This window comes from Lactuca virosa, chromosome 5 (genome assembly GCF_052849685.1).
Source record: "Lactuca virosa cultivar CGN04683 chromosome 5, Lactuca_virosa_CGN04683_v6, whole genome shotgun sequence".
NCBI lineage: Eukaryota > Viridiplantae > Streptophyta > Magnoliopsida > Asterales > Asteraceae > Lactuca > Lactuca virosa.
In genome coordinates, this window is record NC_136430.1 from 151,265,437 (window position 1) to 151,284,900 (window position 19,464).

At 34.4% G+C, this 19,464-nt stretch overlaps 1 protein-coding gene across 2 annotated transcripts; it reads left to right on the plus strand.

Annotated features, from left to right (window-relative positions):
* The first annotated feature begins 2,485 nt into the window (after positions 1–2,485).
* On the plus strand, positions 2,486–11,804 carry LOC145115443 (ATP-dependent RNA helicase DEAH12, chloroplastic-like). 2 transcript variants are annotated; one of them, XM_079051738.1, is made up of 4 exons: positions 2,486–2,570; positions 2,732–3,579; positions 6,208–9,337; positions 10,409–11,804. In XM_079051738.1, the coding sequence occupies exons 2-4, from the start codon at positions 2,743–2,745 to the stop codon at positions 11,644–11,646; spliced, it is 5,205 nt and encodes a 1,734-aa protein (XP_078907864.1). In that variant the 5' UTR covers positions 2,486–2,570; positions 2,732–2,742; the 3' UTR covers positions 11,647–11,804. The 2 variants fall into 2 exon arrangements, with proteins under 2 accessions (XP_078907864.1, XP_078907865.1); XM_079051739.1 differs by having other exon boundaries at positions 2,541–2,557.
* The last annotated feature ends 7,660 nt before the right edge of the window (positions 11,805–19,464 follow it).

Consider the following 19,464-nt stretch of genomic DNA (forward strand, 5'->3'; position numbering starts at 1 on the left):
GAATTTGAGTGTGATTTTGGTCATAGTGAAACTTGGAATAATTCTATGCTTTAGCTGTTATATTTTACTTGATTTGCTGCTACATTTTTTTTTATTGTTTGAACAGAAATCATTGGGAGGAATTGGTGTTTGATTTTGATTTTTGATAGGAAAATATAGAGGGAAGAGGGGACATCGAATGAGTTATTCTACGGGATGAAGATGAACAATGACCACCAATCTTCCAAAAAGAATGGATTATTCTAGCAGAATAATAGTATATTCTGGTAGAATGATTTATATATTTGTATTTCTTTGTTATTAATAAGTGTAACATTCTCATAGAATAGTATATAAATTTTTTTCTTTTTTCTAAGAATGTAATGAATTTTTTTTTTAACTTGTATCCAAAATTTTGTTATTCTTCAAGAAGTTCATTAAATCAAAATATATATTATATCAGAATGTGTATTCTTGTATGGTTCAATAATTTTTGTTATTTTTCTATATATTGATAAACATATTCCGTCAGAATTTCCAAAATAGGAGAATTATCATCCATACAATCAGATTTTTAAAATTAATAGAATCTATTTTCCCTTAAAATATGCAATTTTCCTTAAAATATGCAAATTTCCTTTATTAAATCTATATTAACTGACTAAAATACCCTTATAGTTAAATTAGATGGTATTTTTCAATTATATTTAATTCAATAATATGTAATAACCACTTTCTTAAAATAAGTAAAATGATTGGCCCACAATCATTCATACAATAACACAATAATTAGTTAGAATAGAATAACATAGGCCTATATATATATATATATATATATATATATATATATATATATATATATATATATGACAATTTTGTAATTTTAATGTATTGTCCCTTTATGTAATTGTTAAACCAAAAATTGGACATATAATATTTTTAATCCAGTTCAGTCCAATACTGTACAATGTAGTTCAACTAATCAGTCTACATACGAAACACTATCTTTAAGGATAAGTCTACTTGGCTAATTGCCCAAACCATTAGTTGGAATTTTCTTCTAAAGTATGATAAATCGACTTTGTCGAGCTCTTACACCGTGTTAAACAAGAACTCATCAGAATTCTCACATGCTAAGAGGTTTCGTTTATGTAATTTTGACCAATGGTCATCATCGGTGGCAACTACAAGGCTTGTAGTTAACTGGGTCACTTGCAGTTTACTAGCTTCAGAAGAGAATGTTGATGGTGATAAATTATAAGGCCGTAAGATAATTATTTAGTAAAGAAGTGGAGTTTAAGTGAAAAGACGAAATTACCCTCACATGTTTTGCACGTAAAGGCAATTAACGGCTCCAATTTAACGGAATGACCCAACAGGACCATCCATTAGAAGTTTTCAAACATATGGATCATTTTTGAAGTAAAAAAAAAGTTAAGACACGAAGAACATTTTTGAAGATTTTTCTTTAATAAATAACGCATTTAATGCATTTTTTTTTCTTTTTTTCTTTTTAATTTGAGTATATATCATGTCATGATCCAATAATAAATGAAAATATTTAGTAGAATGCACAAAACTCTCTTTTAGTATATTTATAGTAAATTCTTTTTTATTGGTAACGGTTGAATTATTGTGGTTTTGATTACCTATGAGTTTTAATTGTACCCTAGCCATATGAAGCTTCCAGAGATGGTTTCACGTGATACACGAATTAAAAGTATATAAAGTGCTTTGATAGTTTATTCTATAGATGAAGGATTTGATGATAATATTTTCATTAAATTTACAGATCTCCATCGAAAAGAAAAGCTGAAATCACGTTTAGTTTTAGCATACTGCCTTAATTGCAAAAATATAGAAGCACGTACATAATATTCATATTCATTTTAAGTGTAAATCCGAATTATATCAAGATGTTGAAGTTACAAAAACATGCTGGATTCATATGACATACTACTATTGTTTATAAAATTAAATCTAGTTATCAAAATTACAGAATAACCTATCGAATGCAAACATATTATAGAGTAGCTTGCCGCACAAGTTGTTTCATTCTTCATGCTTTTACCCCAAGCACCGGTATTCGGAATCATTAGATTCATGTCTGATTTACATGTCAAGTGAATCAAATAATAACTCATTATATTTTTGTAATTTTTATGTTAGATATTTTAATATAAAGATAAAGATTTTTTAGTTACATTCTTGTACCCTTATAACAATTTTAATTTTATCAAACTTTAATTAGATTACCTACCATAATAATATTAGTAATAGTTGTAAATTTGTAATATTAACATTTTGTCTATTAAATTACTATTTCCTAATTCTTTTTGTCCCAAATTCCCCAAATAAATGATACCTTAAAAAATATTAATACATAGTTAGGGAATCGTTTTGTTTTTTGAAAAGTACAATAATTAAGATAATCATAAGTAATTTTTTATACTGATAATAATGTTATTATTAAAAAAGTAATTTAAAATTTAAAAAAAGACTTTCTTCTTCTCAAATACGTTGTCTTTCCCACCTCTACAATGTCGCATCCTTAATTCGGCAGAAAAAGTGTGTACAGGTATATAAAGCAGGTAGCCCCCTCGGTTTCCCTTTACCAAAAACCCTCTACGATCTCTGTTTCTCTTTCAACATATTTTGTGTTCATCAGTTTTTGGTTTATAGTCATTCTTCCTGTTCTTTTCACCTACCTGCAAAACCCTCGTTTTCACTCACTCTTTTGTGTTTCCTGTAGCGATTCTTCCAATGCGCAGTGATCAATTCGCTCCTGGGTACCGGAACAGAGCTTCTTATATGGCTAACAACTGGTCATTCGATCAGTATCATCACCACCGGAGGCGAGATCGAGACTGTCCTCCATCGTCCTCCACCATCCGCCGACGTCCCAATTTCGTAATAGAACTATGTTCCCAAAACAACGATCACAACACCTACAATCGTCATGAAATTGTAACTCTGATGGGGAAATTCACGTGCGACCCTGACGATTTTTTTATTTACGAAAAGGGTGTGGTTGCTGGTAGGTTTTTCTATCAGCAGTGGCCTAATGCGCTCGAAACGATTGTTTATTTGTGGGAAGTTTTACTGAACGGGGGTCTCTCCTTTATGCCGAGGCTTCGACAGAATTTAATCGTCCCTTCTGATACAGAGGAGTACAATTCTCGACTTAGGGTTTTGTTTAGCGAGCGTATAAAAAGGTTTATAGAAGGGGAGCTGGTGAAGAGATGGGAGAAGAAGCTGGATCAGGTTTCCAACGAGATTGCTAAGATAGATGGCTTGCTAAGGAAGCCCAAGAAATATGTGACACACATGGAGTTATCAAAGAAGAAGGAAGGGCTTGTACGTGAGAAACTGTTGATCGGCAAGAGGATTGGAGAGTTCAAGTCTGGAATGGAATGTATACTTGATTATGTCAATGGGAAGGTGATTGATAGTTCTGATGTTAAGGTGTTAAAGTTGAAAGGCAATATTGTTTGGAGTAAGATTCACTGGTTGATAAAAAGGGAGTGCCGGAGGCTTGATGATGGGTTGCCTATTTATGCTGATCGTAAGGAGATTATTTGGCAGATACACTGCCAACAGGTAGAGTTTCTTTAATCCTTATCAATATGAATGTTATTTTGTATCAAGATTTACAAAATGCTTTGCTTTCTTGAAATAGGGTATGTTTAGGACTGTCTTTTCACAGTTGGTTTTTGTTTTTATAATGTTAACTATTTACTGTCAAAATATTTACATCCCTGACTACTATTTAGTGTAAAGGTATTTGTGATAAACATATTTGTTAAAGAAAGTTGCAAGATAACTTCAAACAAGTTTTACTCCATTTGTTTCAGAAAGGGTATTTGCAATTGCAAGTTGTTGTCCTTTAAGGATATTCTTATGTTCGTTGTTTTTCTAAAATCCCAAAATATGTTCATTTTTATCATAAACATATATCCATCAGGTTCATCATTATTATTTTTCTATATGTTCATGAACTCATGCATTTTTAAGTAATACAAGCATGTATCTTTGGAAGCCTCAGGTTGTTACAGTGACATTTGGACTTGAACAAGTGTGTGAGAGTTTCTGGCCTATTGTTATGCATGTATTGTATTGTTACACTGTTTACCAATGTTGACCAACACTCTTAAAGATTCCTTTGCCTGTATTCATCATATTATGAGATAAGAACCCCAAAGTTGTTGTTTTGCTATTATTCATATCATCATAGTCATCACACTTGATGAAACCTGTCATTCTTTCATGGATGGATTTTTTAATAAAGTTTAAAGTTGGTGGCTTTGATCCTTGGGATGACATATGAACATCATCATAATTTGTTTTGATTACTGGTAAGGGCAAAGCTACCATTTTGCCCTTGATGGTAAGTTTTCTTGGCCCGTTAGAGTATATTGTGATAAGAACTAGATATGGCTGTTACCATTGTCAAAGATAATCTCTGCTGAAGTAGAATTTCGTTCAATATTAATTGAGGTGAGAAGTAGATATTGAAGAAAAAGTTATACTAGAAAAATTTATAGAATCAGAGGGGATTCTTTTCTAGAGGAAATGATCAAGGAATACTTGGAGACACGACTACAAGATCTTTCTGTAGGATTTTTCACAATTAAATCCAATTAATCAAGATACAAAAGAGGCTGGTATTCATACAATTTTGAACTTCTCGAATCAGTTTCATTATTCTAAGTGGTTATTCCATTTTGGTTAATGTTATTCTTAATCTTAACCCTTGGGCTTAGAAGCTCTTTCATAACTTAAGTAACACAATAAAAGCTTTTTCTCTTCTTTAATTAACTGATTCATGTGTTGGATTTCATTCCCCCATGGCTGGGAATTTATGATTGACGTTTTCTACAATGATTGTGGATTTGTTCATAATGAAAAAAAAATTATACATGACCTTGTTTACAACTACAACTTTGGAATATAATATTTTTTATTTATTTAAATTGGGTATCTAGTCATTTATCATTCAATAACTGGAACTTCTTGAATGATTGGCACAAACCGTTTGTCATATTTTAGATATTGTTTGTTTAAATGTTTGGGGCCCATATTCATATGAAACAGTGGGCGCTTTTAGATATTTGAGTGCCTTTGTGAAGATTTTTTTAAAATCATGTGGTTTTAGATATTTTAGTACCTTTATATATATATATATATATATATATATATATATATATATATATATATTACTTTAGAACTAACTGGATAACCCCACCCCTTGTAATGTATTGTGTCTGGTATGTATCTAGATGACTTAGGCTGCGGTTGATGTCAATGGGAAAAAAGTATCCCACCCAAAAAAATGGAACAAGGTGAAACACTCTCGACATCACGTCTGAGCAAAAGACGTAAATGCCCTCATCACTTGAAAATAGCTCTGCAGGAAGTGTTGCCATGTTGGATTTGTGACTGCTGTTTCTTTCTAGTACAAACAGGAAGTGTTTTATGAGTTTTTTCATGACGAATGTAATCATTTTGTTCAACTTGCCATGTTGGATTTGTTATATGACAAGGATTTTGGAGATTGAATTACTTGCTCGGCTTTTTCCTTGGAATTAGTAATTTTATATTCATTCAGGTTTTCAATATTTAATACTTTACCCTAAATATCATTTGTCCAATTTGAAGTTTTACATACCACTTCTTCCTTTACATCATTGCACTTAAAAAAAGAATACCCAATTAAAGGCAATGTCATGTGAATACAAAACAATTTCCTTTTCTATAATAGATTTTCTAAAGTACAATGTCCTAATAAGAATATAAAATGAAAGTACAAAGCCATATTTGGGTTGATCTTTCAAAGTACAGTGCCTTAATAAAAAAGAAATGTTAAAAGTACCACACTGTAATATAAGGATATGAAAGTTGCACTCCACAATACACAAATAAATGAAAGTACATTGCTATTGTTGAATATATATATATATATATATATATATATATATATCCCTATTACTTTTAGCATCTTACTATAATATCTTCTTATTACAACATTGTACTTTGCAAAATCTCCAGAGTCATAGCAATATCATCCATATTTTTCACTGCTGTACTTGGGTAGATTTTTTAAAGTAGGTTGTCGTAATAATAATAAAAATATGCTAAGGTTTAATATAATAGAAAGCATGGTGATGGTATATTAATAAAATAAAGAAATGAATAGTTTACTTATGTACTGAATTCATCATCCTGCAGGCAATGGTATTGGTAGGAGAAACAGGTTCAGGAAAAAGCACACAGCTGGTTCAGTTCCTTACTGATTCAGAAGTAGCTGCCAACAAGTCCATAGTTTGCACCCAACCCCGCAAGCTTGCTGCCATGTCACTGGCCACCAGGGTCCAGGAAGAAACCCGTGGATGTTTAGAGGACAATTCGGTCATTTGCTCTCCAACTTACTCATCTCTTCAATTCGATTCCAGGGTTATATACACAACCGATCACTGCCTGCTTCAACACTACATGAACGACAAGAATTTCTCCTCAATTTCCTGCATCATAGTTGACGAGGCACACGAAAGAAGCTTAAACACCGATCTCCTGTTAGCATTAATTAAGGATTTACTTCACCGGAGAACCGATCTCCGGCTTATTATAATGTCAGCCACCGCCGATTCCGATCAGCTTTCCAAGTACTTTTTCGGGTGCGGTACGTTTCATGTGGTCGGAAGAACTTTTCCGGTCGATATCAAATACGTCCCTGGAGCATTCCATTCCCATTCCCATTCCGGTTTCATCCCCAATTATGTTTCCGATGTGGTCAGAACGGTCGGCGAGATTCATCGGAATGAGGGACCGGGGACAATTCTCGCGTTTTTAACCTCTCAAATGGAGGTTGAATGGGCATGTGAACAGTTTAAACTTATGTCCACTGTTGCATTACCACTACATGGGAAATTGTCCCACGACGAACAACACCGGGTGTATTTGGATTACCCTGATAAAAGGAAAGTGATATTCTCAACCAATCTTGCTGAAACCTCGCTCACGATTCCGGGAGTCAAGTATGTTGTTGATTCCGGTATGGTTAAAGAGAGCCGGTACGAACCGACAACCGGGACAAATGTTCTGCGGGTTAGCCGGGTTAGCCAGAGTTCGGCTAACCAACGAGCCGGGCGGGCCGGGAGGACTGAACCGGGAAAATGTTACCGGCTCTACTCGGAAGCCGATTTTAACTCGATGCCGTTCCATCAGGAACCGGAAATCCGTCAGGTAAACCTCGGAATCGCGGTGCTTCGGATCCTCGCCCTCGGAATTCATGATGTCAACACGTTTGATTTCATCGACGCGCCTTCCGATTCCGCTATCGAGTCCGCCATCAAGAATCTTGTTCAGTTGGGTGCGGTTGTGTTGGAGAATGGTGTTCATAAGTTAACGAAAGATGGTCGGATGTTGGTGAAGTTAGGGATCGAGCCGAGGCTGGGGAAAATGATTCTCAAATGTTTTGAACACCGGTTGGGGCGAGAAGGGGTGGTTCTTGCTGCTGTAATGGCAAATTCCAGCAGCATTTTTTGTAGGGTTGGTAGAGAAGAAGATAAGCAGAAATCCGATTGTTACAAGGTCCAGTTCTGCCATCCGGGTGGCGATTTATTCACTTTGCTCTCCGTTTACCGGAATTGGGAACGAATCCCTCGTGAGAAAAGAAATCAATGGTGTTGGGATAACAGCATAAACGCCAAATCTATGCGAAGATGTCAAGAAGCCGTGATCGAAATTGAAAATTGTCTTCAAAATGAGCTCAATATCATCATTCCGACTTACTGGCATTGGACTCCGGAATCGAATTCCGAATCCGAATACGATAACATTCTCCGGGATGTTATCCTCTCGGCTTTAGCCGAAAACATTGCAATGTACTCTGGAAACGATAATCTCGGGTACGAAGTGGCATCGACTGGGACCCACGTTCATTTACACCCTTCCTGCTCTCTACTAATATTCAATGAACGCCCAGATTGGGTTGTTTTTGGGGAAATTATCGCGATGCCAAATCAGTATTTGGTCTGTGTTAGTGCTGTGAATTTTGAATCTCTGCATACTTTGTCACCCCCGGAATTCAATATCCCGCAAATCGACCGCCGGAAACTACAATCGAAGGTGTTGACAGGTTTTGGAAGTACGTTGCTAAAACGGTTTTGCGGGAAGGCCAATTCAAGTCTTAAACATCTTGTTTCCCAAATCAGAGATGTTGTAAAAGATGACCGGATTGGGCTCGAGGTCTCAGTTGACCGAAACGAAGTCCACATATTTGCATCCACTGAACACATGGATCGGGTTTTCGAGTTTATAAATGCTGCATTGGAGCGCGAAATGAAATGGTTAGAAAACGAGTGCATTGAAAAATTACTGTTTTCCGGGCGGCATACTTCATCTCCGGTAGCTTTGTTCGGTGCCGGAGGTGAGATAAAACACCTTGAACTCGATAAAAAATGTCTCACGGTGGACATATTGGTGTCCTCCGATGTTGAAGAAAAGGAACTTTTATTTCTTCTCGAGACACGGTTTTCCGGCGAGATTTGCTCCGTTCATCGCTTCCCCTTCCCCGGGGTGACTGACAAGATGGAGAAGTGGGGCCGGGTAACTTTTCTCACACCGGAGGCCGCTGAAAACGCGATAAAATCGAGCACAGTCGATATCCCGGGTGGCTTGCTGACAATCGTCCCCTCGAGACATGGCGGGGAGAACAAATTCTTGACTTTTCCGGCGGTCAAAGCGAAAATTTCATGGCCACGTAGGCGAAACCGGGGGATTGCTTTTGTAAAATGTGAAAGCCCAGATGACATTCCGGCCATTATTCAAGATTTTTCAATGGCCTTCATCCGGGGGAGATCTATAAGATGTAAACCCAGCATGAAATCCAACGACAGCGTGATGTTAGTTGGGCTCGATAATGATATTTTTGAAGCCGAACTTTTCGATGAGTTAAGAGCCGCAACCAGTCGGAATATAGTGGATATTTATCTTCCCCGGGGTGTGATAATACAAGATCCCTCCATTGTTGCTCTTGAAGAAGCACTTTTGCGAGAAATCCGGGCTTTTATGCCTCCTGTTGGGAATAGTAGGAATGAGTGTGTTGGTGTTCATATCTTTGAACCTGAACTGGCGGATTATTTTATGAAAGCAGAAATTAGTTTTGATGGGAGTTTGCATTTGGAGGCTGCCAAAGCGTTGGAGCAGATTGATGGGAAAGCATTGTCAGGGTGTCAGCCATGGCAGAAGATGAAGAGTCAACAGCTGTTTCACAGCACTGTTTCCTGCTCCGCTTCAGTTTATATGGTTATAAAGGACCAGCTTCATTCTGTACTGAAAAACCTCGAGCTTCGAAATGGTAACTTTTTTTTTTTGGGTTAAATGCAATCCTACTTTTGTTGGTTTGGTTATTTCTGCATCCTACTATCATTTCTAATATTGTAGTTTGAAAAATATACACAAGTATAATTTATTTTCATTGGTAAATGTTTCAGAGTATAATGATCTAGTAAGAAATAAATTGAAAGTGCAATGCTATATTTGAGTAGATGTTTCAAAATACAAAAGAAGATAAAAATAGAATCTTGCAATCGATAGAAATAAATATAGATGCTATAATACACAAATAAATGAAAGTACGTTGCTATTTCTTGCATTTGTTATCTGGTTATCAAATCCATCTTCGAAAAGGTATATCTGATAATATATGTTTTCATTTAATGCTAACAAGTTCATATTCTTTTGGGCTGGTTATCAAATCCATCTTAGAAATAAACTTTCACTTTTTGTGTTGCAATGTCATACTTTGAAAAATCTACCAAATTATAGCAATGCCATTCAAGTCTACCAAATTATTGGGTAGATTTTCAAAGTATAGCGTCCAGCCATGGAAAAAAGTGGGAGTACAATGCTATATATAGTTAGGTAGAACTTTTAAAGTACAATGCCTTAACAAGAAAAGATGGGTGAAAGAAAGAAATGGAAGTAGTTTACTATAATAAATGAATAGCTGGAAGTACATTGCTATTGGTTGCATGTAGACAGTAACATAATTTCATTTATATGTTGTTATAGCAGGATCCTTACATTTCTTCCTATTATATGCCATGCAAATGCAAAGCAATTTTCACTGTGGGAAAAAGTTTATAAGTACAATGGATAAAATCTAAAAAAGCATAATTGTAGCTATAAGTGGGTAGAAATTTCCAAGTAGAATGTTCTAATAAGAAAAAATTGTAAGCATAGTTCTATATTGGTAGAGGTTTGGAAGTACTATGCCTTGACAAGAAAATAAATATAAATCAAACTCTCAATGCCATAAAAGTAGGTTGCTATAACCCCCAAATAAACAAAAATACTTGCTACTACATATTTTAATTTAAACAGAGCCACCTATGATTATTTTCTAATGACTATTATCTTTTTGTAGGCGCCAAATTCTTGTTTGACAGGAACGATAACGGCTCATATCGCGTCAAAATCTCGGCCAAAGCCACAAAAATCATGGCAGAATCAAGACGGCCGTTAGAAGAGTTGATGAATGGAAAAACCGTAAGCGACCCTCGTCTCACCACTCCAATTTTACAACTGGTTCTCTCCCGTGAAGGATTCGCTATCCAGAAATCAATCCAACGTGAAACAGGCACTTACTTTCTCTTCGATAGACACAACCAAAGCATCCGAATCTTCGGCCCGTTGACCAACATTGACCGGGCCCAAAACCGGTTCGTGAACGCCCTCGTCACACTTCACGAGACCAAACAGCTCGATATTCATCTCCGTGGGCCCGATTTCCCTCCCGATTTAATGAAAAAGGTGGTCGGAAAATTCGGCCCCGACCTCCACGGGCTCAAAGAAAAATTCCCGGGATCTGATTTCACCCTCAACACTCGCTACCATACCATCTCGGTCCGTGGAAATAAAGAATTAAAGCAAAACGTCGAGGAAACAATTCACCATCTCGTGAAAACGAGTCCCGACACCGAAAGTCAAAGTCAAGCTGCCAGCTGTCCGATATGTCTTTGTGACGTGGAAGATGGTTTCCGCCTAGAAAAATGTGGGCACGAGTTTTGCAGGATGTGTCTGATGGAGCAATGCGAGTCCGCCATCAAAAGCCACTCGGGTTTCCCGATGATTTGTGCTCATGAAAACTGTCCGGCCATGATTTTAACGGTGGATTTGCGGTCGCTTTTGGCGGCGGAAAAGCTCGAAGAGCTTTTTCGGGCTTCGTTAAGTTCGTTTGTGGGATTGAGCGGTGGGAAATACAAATACTGCCCTTCGCCGGATTGTCCGTCAGTGTACCGGGTGGCGGAGAAACAAGGCGGTGGTGGTGGTGGTGATGGCCAGCCGTTTGTTTGTGGGGCGTGTTCGGTGGAGACGTGTACGCGCTGCCATTTGGAGTATCATCCGTTTTTGTCTTGTGACAAGTATTTGGAGTTTAAGCGGGACCCGGACATGTCTTTGAAGGAGTGGATGAGAGGGAAGGAGGATGTGAGGGTATGTCCGAGCTGTGGGTTTGCCATTGAGAAGGTTGACGGCTGTAATCACATGGAGTGTAGGTGTGGACGCCATATTTGTTGGGTGTGTCTTGAAGTTTTTAATAATAGTGGGGAGTGTTATCGTCATTTGAGCGCCGTGCATCATGCAAATGAAGGGTTAGTAATTTGAACTTGTGTTTGTTTTTCGCTACTCGTACCCGTACTCATACTCGTAGAGAGAGAGATGTCTGTGTATATGCATATATTAGATGTAAATATTTGGTTATCGTTGATTGGGGAGAAGACTTTTAACTATTCCAAGTTATTTTTTCGGCGTTTCATGTCCAATCCATAGTGGTGGAGTTATCGTTTGTAATTTTTCAAACTTAGTAACTTAAAAACCTCAATATATTCTAGATACAATCATCGTGGGTCCGACAAACCTTTAATTTATATTTATATAATCAATAAGCAAAAGAAAGAAAAATGAAAAATCAATTTTAAATAAATTGCTAGCAGTACAGGTAAACTTTTCTAAAAAAACTTGCACTATGGTCAACTTATTTTAAAGCCTTTTCAAACGGCATTTTAGTTATTGACAACGACACGACAGTGTCAAGTTATTGAAAGATGTTACTCCATTACTCAACGTCAAGTTGTATTTTCATGTTGGTTGGAGGAGAAAACTTTAGTAAGTATGCTAAACATAAACTTGTAGCTAACATCAACCAAGCAATTGAGTTCATATTATAAGAACAAGTTTGTAGCGCGTTACTTCAACAACAAAAATAACTTAAGGAAATCAAGGTTTATTGTCTTATTGACGTCGAGTACTTAATTGTCAAGGAGAGAGTTCAGGTTAGACAAAAAATCAATTGAACATATAGGAACTAATTCAATGATAGTAGAGTTACTAACTAAAGGGTTGATGATAGGGATGCAAACCGTGGTGGATATTGGCGGAGGCTGCTATTTCCGTCCCCGTACCCGACCTCTAATCCCCACATCCGTCCCCGTTCCCGCCCCGCTAAATCCCGACGGGGTCGGGTAAATAAATTTCCGTTGGATTCGGGAAACGAGGATATCCGTTTAGAAAATAAAATTATTGTTTTCTAAATCTAAAATATAAAAACCATAAATAAATAATTAAAAAGTTCAACTGTTAATATTTGATCCTCAAAAACAACTAAATACAACACCATTCTTAAATTTTGACAGATAGTTTCACATATAGATTGCAAATCGATTTAGTCTAAAAAACTCAAATTCTAGTACATAAAATCTATATTATATGTGTTGTAAATTAAAAGCTATATATTAAATAGGAATAGACTCACAACTTACTAAGAGATGCATTCAATTATCAATTGTGTTGTAAACTGAAATCTGTTAAATATTAATTAATGAAATTTTGAACTTATATATATATATATATATATATATATATATATATATATATATATATACATACTAGATGTGTGCTCATGCAAAGCGGTGGTGTTCAATCGTTTTTTTTTTTGGCGAATAATTTTTAGGGGGAAATAATGATTAAATTTTATTATTGGTTATTATGTAATAAAAATTACCACTTTTAAATAAAATATTTATGTTCATACCTTATGTTTATATTACATGTTTATACTATGTAAATTAATTAATATTGGTGTTTAGTTTAAAAAATATAAATTAATTTATATATATGAATTTAATATTTTAAAATTTTCATTTTGCTCCAAATTGAATTTTTAATTACTTTCCTTAATTCAAATCTTCAAACTTTTGGCAAGTATTAATGAATTATTTATGCATAATTGATTTGTATAAAAAGCTTTGTAACTTATACCTCTTAAAATTCAAGATATGACTCATATGCTTTATTATATATATATATATATATATATATATATATATATATATATATATATATATATATATATTAGTCATATGTTGAAGTTTAAAATGTATAAGTTATAAAACTTTTTGTACAAATCAATTATATATAAATAATTTATTAATACTTGCCAAAAGTTTGAAGACTTGAATTAAAGAAAGTAATTAAGAAATTAAATTTCGAGTAAAATGAAAATGTTCAAATATTAAGTTCATGTATATATAAATTTATTTACATTTTTTTAAACTAGACACACCAATATTAATTAATTTACATTAACACTATAAACAAACAATACAAATATAAAGTATAAACATAAATATTTTATTTAAAATTGATAATTTTTTATTAAATAATAATTGATAATAAAATTTAATAAGAAAAAACATCATAAATGGTCCCTCTGGTTTCCCCAGATCTGAAGTTTAGTCCCCGTGGTTTAAAAACATCATAGATGGTCAATGTGCTTTCAAAACTTTTGACGATTGGTTTAGTCCCCAAATCTCTAATATGTTATTCTAAACACCATGGTCGTTAAATCCCTAATTATTAGATGGAAGAACACCTGATTTTGCAAGTTCATCACCTTACCCATTCCAACCTTGACCTTAACACCTTAACCATCCACCCTTATTGATCCATCCAATCATCGTCTTCTTCACCCACCTCCATAAACTTCAATAATCGACATCCCATGTTGTTCTTTACTACACCAGAAAAAATCAAAAAAAGAAAAAGAAAAGAAGCCACAGTCTTATTGTACTGGATATCAATCAAGGAGAAGGGGGTGGAGAAAACCTACGCGGGGTAGGGGTCTCCCATAAATCGGATATGGGTTTGCACCTTGTCTCTGAAATGAATTCTGAAAAATATTCAAGCCCTCATCTATGAACGGTGTGTGTGTATGTGTGTGTTCATCCCGAAGATGAGTTTTCAAACCTGCGAAAAAGCCCAACTGAATCCGGTGTATTAGTCATGAATGTTGCCTCTTCTTCATCAATCTATTTGCGATTTTTGATTTAGGTATTATTCGTGATTTTGGATTTCATATTTGAGTTTTTGTTTTTTGTCGAGGGGTAATGATTTTTCGATTATGTATGATTTTAGATTTTCACTTTTTTTATAGTTTGGGTTTTTTTTTTTTTTTTTTTTTTTTTTTTTTTTTTTTTCTTTCTGAATTTTATGTTTTGGCTAAGGGTTCAAGATCAAGCGTGCAAATCAAGAAGGTGGGTGGACGAGATGCTAAAAATGAAGGTGGATGAAGAAGGGGATAGGTGGAGTTCTGCGGGTTCAATTTCTTCGATCTCTGGTATGAACATTGTTCCTATAGGTTTAATTTCTTAAGATTAGCTTCGTGGAAGAAGATGCGGGAAGAATGTGGTAGAAGGCGGGTGGTGGTGGTGGTTGCGGTGGGAGGTAGGAAGTGGAAGCTAGTCTTTGAACACTTGGTGTTCATAATGTTCATCAGTGAAGAACAAATGAAGCTTAGTGTTCATGGGTTTTGGCTGACTAGATCAGGTGAAGAAAAAGAAGAAGAAGATATATATATATATATATATATATATATATATATATATATATATATATATATAGAGAGAGAGAGAGAGAGAGAGAGAGAGAGAGAGAAGGTGGGACCTCCTTTGCATATTATTTCATTTTTTTTAAATAAGTGAAAACATCATAAATGGTCATTGTGGTAGTGAAATGACGAAAATGTCTTTCAGTTAACGGACAAAACTTAACGGAATTAGCAATAAGGACCAATCGTCAAAAGTTGTGAAAGCACATAGACCATCTATAATGTTTTTAAACCACGCGAACTAAACTTCAGATATGGGGAAACCACAGGGACCATTTATGATGTTTTTTCATTTAATAATTATTTTCTGATAAGAAACTATTCGTCAAAAAACTATCTATCACCGCCGCTTTGCGCTCGCAAACATCTAGTGTGTGTGTGTGTATATATATATATATATATATATATATATATATAGATAGAGAGAGAGAGAAAGATATATATATATATATATATATATATATATATATATATATATATATATAGGTTCAAATGTTTCTAACAACTATTGTGTACTTCTAAGGACTAATGAGAATTCAGGAATTAATAAATAATTAAATAAATTATTTAAGGGTATAATAATAATCTTTGCTATAACTAATTATGGTAAACAATTAATTCAATTAATATCCCTTCAAATTAGGGATATCATTTTTCACAAACCCTATATCTCCACGCTTGTATCTTTGTGATGACTACAACCATTACACTTAATAACCAATTTACCTCCATTGCAGGCGCCGTATCACAAGTCACCATTGCTGCCTCCCAACAAAAAAAACTTAGAATTCAACGCTTGAAGCAATCAAACTCAAAAAGATCTGTGGCAACCCATGAATGTTGATTATCTATAAACAAAGTTGGTAATAAAATCATAAATTATTAGTCGTCGTTTTGTTCTAGTCTTATTTTTCACGTTCTTTCTTTTCCCTTTTTGTTTAACATTTGTTATATGTTCTGATCACAAAATTTAATCCCAAAAAAGAAACCAAGATTTTTATGGAATTTTGGTGGTACGTTCTACATTATGGGATTAAAAGCAATAATATTTGGCAATAAAAAATATGACTACTATGGAAATAGTTTTTCTTTTACATATATTTAGTTATTATATGTATAAATGTATGAGATGTTAGTTGCGTTCTCCGACTAGCAATCTTAGCATTAATTTGATTTTATATGTTATGGATTGTAAATATTTGTTTTGTTTAATTTTTAATTTATGTTGTTAATTTGCACTTACTACTAAAGCATTCTGGAATGGAAAATTTTTCATAGTATTTCATGTTTTAACCGGATTGATTGAAAAGAAAGAAAACATGGTAAATGATAGTGTAAGAATTGATTGAAAACCTTTCAGGAAAGCATCATGAGCCAAGGAATACATTCTATGAGTATTCTTTCAAGAGCATTCTCATAGAATATCATTGTTGTAAGAATGGTTTGCTAAATTTTACTATTTTTTCTATTGTACAAAAATTTCAAGATTGTTAAATTGCAAATTGTTGGTTTGTTAAGTTTTATCATATAGAAATACGATTGCAAGTTGCAAGTAACAAGTTTTTAATTCTTTATAGTGGCAATTAAAGTTACAACTAGCAAAAATGTATTCTATGTATTCTGTTAGAATGTATTCTATGTATTCTGCTAGAATGTATTCTATGTATTCTGTCATACTCTATGTATTCTGTCAGAATATATAAAGTGATATCATGTTTTTAACCATTCTTAGTTTTTATTATATTTGTGATAGGATGGCTGGAAGAATATGTTGAAGACTTGATAGGAATAACTTGAAGAATGCATAATATATTGATCACACTCAAAGTTAAAGAATGTTGTTATTTTTTAAGAATTTTATTCATTTTTATTGATATTCTTTTAGAATATGTATAATTATATTAAAATGTATAAGGCTTTAATCTGTAAGAATATGTATTTAAGTTCGGATTTATAAAAATATATTAGAATGTTGTTATTTTTCAACATCGGATTCAAGAATTTTGTTATTCTTCAATAATATTTTAATAGAATAAAATTCTGAAAGAACATCATTCTAGCAAAAAAATATTCTGATAGATTAAAATCGGTTATGTTTACAAATTACGTTAGAATTAAAATTGAATTAATTAAAAAAATTCAGATTTTTAAAATTAGGAGAATTAAGTATCCCTAAAAATCCGAAAATTTCCTTTTATAAATGTAGTTAATTGTCCAAAATACCCTTTTGCTAAAATTTGTGTGATTATATGGTACATGTTATCCCATTGTAATATCAGACACTCTCAAATCATGTTCATTGATTAATTTCATCCGTTGGTCCAGATCTGTGTATTCTGACATACAATAGTTAGTAAAAACAAAATAACCTAAGCCTATATATATATATATATATATATATATATATATATATATATATCGGGTTTTAAACGATACAGATAGTACAATACCCGTCCCCACCCCATCCCTATTTCGGGTAAGATATCTAATACACATCCCCGATCCGTTACCCGCTAAGGCAGGGAATCCCCGATCCGTTCGGGTCGGGTCCCCACGGGTAGCGGGGTATCCCCGATCCGTTTTAGTTAATACTAAGGTGTTTCATGAACATATCACTCCAACGGATCGGGTCTACACGGGTAGCGGGGTATCCCCGATCCGTTTTAGTTAATACTAAGGTGTTTCATGAACATACCACTCATATGTGCGTTATCATAAATGATACCTTGGTTTAGTGAGAGTCCTCAGGTATTTTGTGTTTTATATCTGAAAATTATGTAACGAAAATTTGCAAAATAACCTCATGATATTTTTTTATCATTGTCCTAAATACAATAACTTGTAATATTTATATTTCAAAAAGAATTGACCTCATTTATAGCCATGATTTTCAAAGATGATACTTGAGAAAATGATAAGTGGCACACGAAACTCATTTTAGTACTCAAGGGAGAAAAATCAAAAATATTTTCATATAAATGGGAGAATTTCACATATAGCATCTATAAAATTCTTTCCTATCCATCTACAAAGAAACAGATTTCCTCAAATGCCATTTGCGAAAAAATGAATTTCCTCAGCAAAAAAGTAGATGTTTTTCTTTTTTGGTTAGGTTAAACGGTGTCATGAGGGTTTCACCGGCGATATGCTGATGTGGAGGGTTTCACCGGCGGTAAACACTGCGCCGGACATGTTTTTTCACTGGCGGTATGTTTTTTCACTTCCGGTATAATACCGCCGGTGGGTTTCCACCGTTGGCAAAATTTGAAAATTTGGACCGTTAGGAAGAAATGAAACGTTGGCAAACAACTTTTTGATCGTTTTCTTTTTTCTTTTTTTTTTACAAATTTACCTTTATATATATATATATATATATATATATATATATATATATATATATATATTAATTTAATGTAATTAGAATGGGAAATCTAAAATTTGAAATGGAGAATCAATAGGTTGACAAGTGGCATGATATTAATTAGGAAGTCTAATAGTGTGACATATGACAAAAAGGGAATAAGCCTATTCTTTTATTAGAATAGGGAGATGATATATATATATATATATATATATATATATATATATATATATATATATATATATATATATATATAACATAATTGAAACATCCCAAAAATACAGTCTAAAAATTTCATTTTAAATCATTAATAAAACCATAATTATCATTTGACATATAAAAATTATAAGTCGTGTATCCCAAAAATATCATAACATCTGTCAAATATATCAGAGTATAAACATCTCAGGCTGAACAAATGGTGTGTGCACTGCAATCAACCCGAGCTCCTCTTTTGAAAACCGAAGTACCTGAAACCAAAACTGAAAACCGTAAGCACGAAGCTTAGTGAGTCTCCCCAAACTACCACATACCATACACATAACATGCAACTAGGAGATACGAGCCCCGCCCACTCTCATGGAGATTCGGGCCCCGCCCACACTCCGCTGTCTAGGAGATTCGGTCCCCGCCCACACTCCGCTGTCTAGGAGATTCGGGCCCCGCCCACACTCCACTGTCTAAGAGATTTGGGTCTCGCCCACACTTCACAACTAACATGCATACAAGTATCACACAGTCAACAAGTGTATCTACTCCTATCAAGCAGTCATATATCTATACTCAAATAATACTACGAGATTCGGGCCCCGCCCATACTCGGCAACTATGAGATTTGGGCCCCGCCCACAATCGAATAATAATGAGATACGGGCCCCACCCTCACTCACATACATAAACAAACACATACAAGTCTCACACAGACAACAAGTATAGCAATCCAACAATCTGACTGATATCTATACTCTGATTATAATGAGATACGGGCCCCACCCACACTCAGCTACTAATATATCACATATATGGGCCGACCTTGGTGCCTTAGACCCGTTCCTACTGAAGGAAAACTCACCTCGCACTGCTGGAGTCTTGCGAATAAATCTCTGGCTACTAGCTGACAGATCCCTAAACTGTCAACATCAAAATAAAACCCAGAAACGGCTAGCGGCGCAACTTG

Bases quoted from the DNA above. Each gene is read 5' to 3' on its own strand.
- LOC145115443 (XM_079051738.1), top strand. From the start codon at position 2,743: ATGCGCAGTGATCAATTCGCTCCTGGGTACCGGAACAGAGCTTCTTAT. The intron at 3,580-6,207 runs GTAGAGTTTCTT...ATCATCCTGCAG, and splicing joins GGCAGATACACTGCCAACAG to GCAATGGTATTGGTAGGAGA. The intron at 9,338-10,408 runs GTAACTTTTTTT...ATCTTTTTGTAG, and splicing joins AAACCTCGAGCTTCGAAATG to GCGCCAAATTCTTGTTTGAC.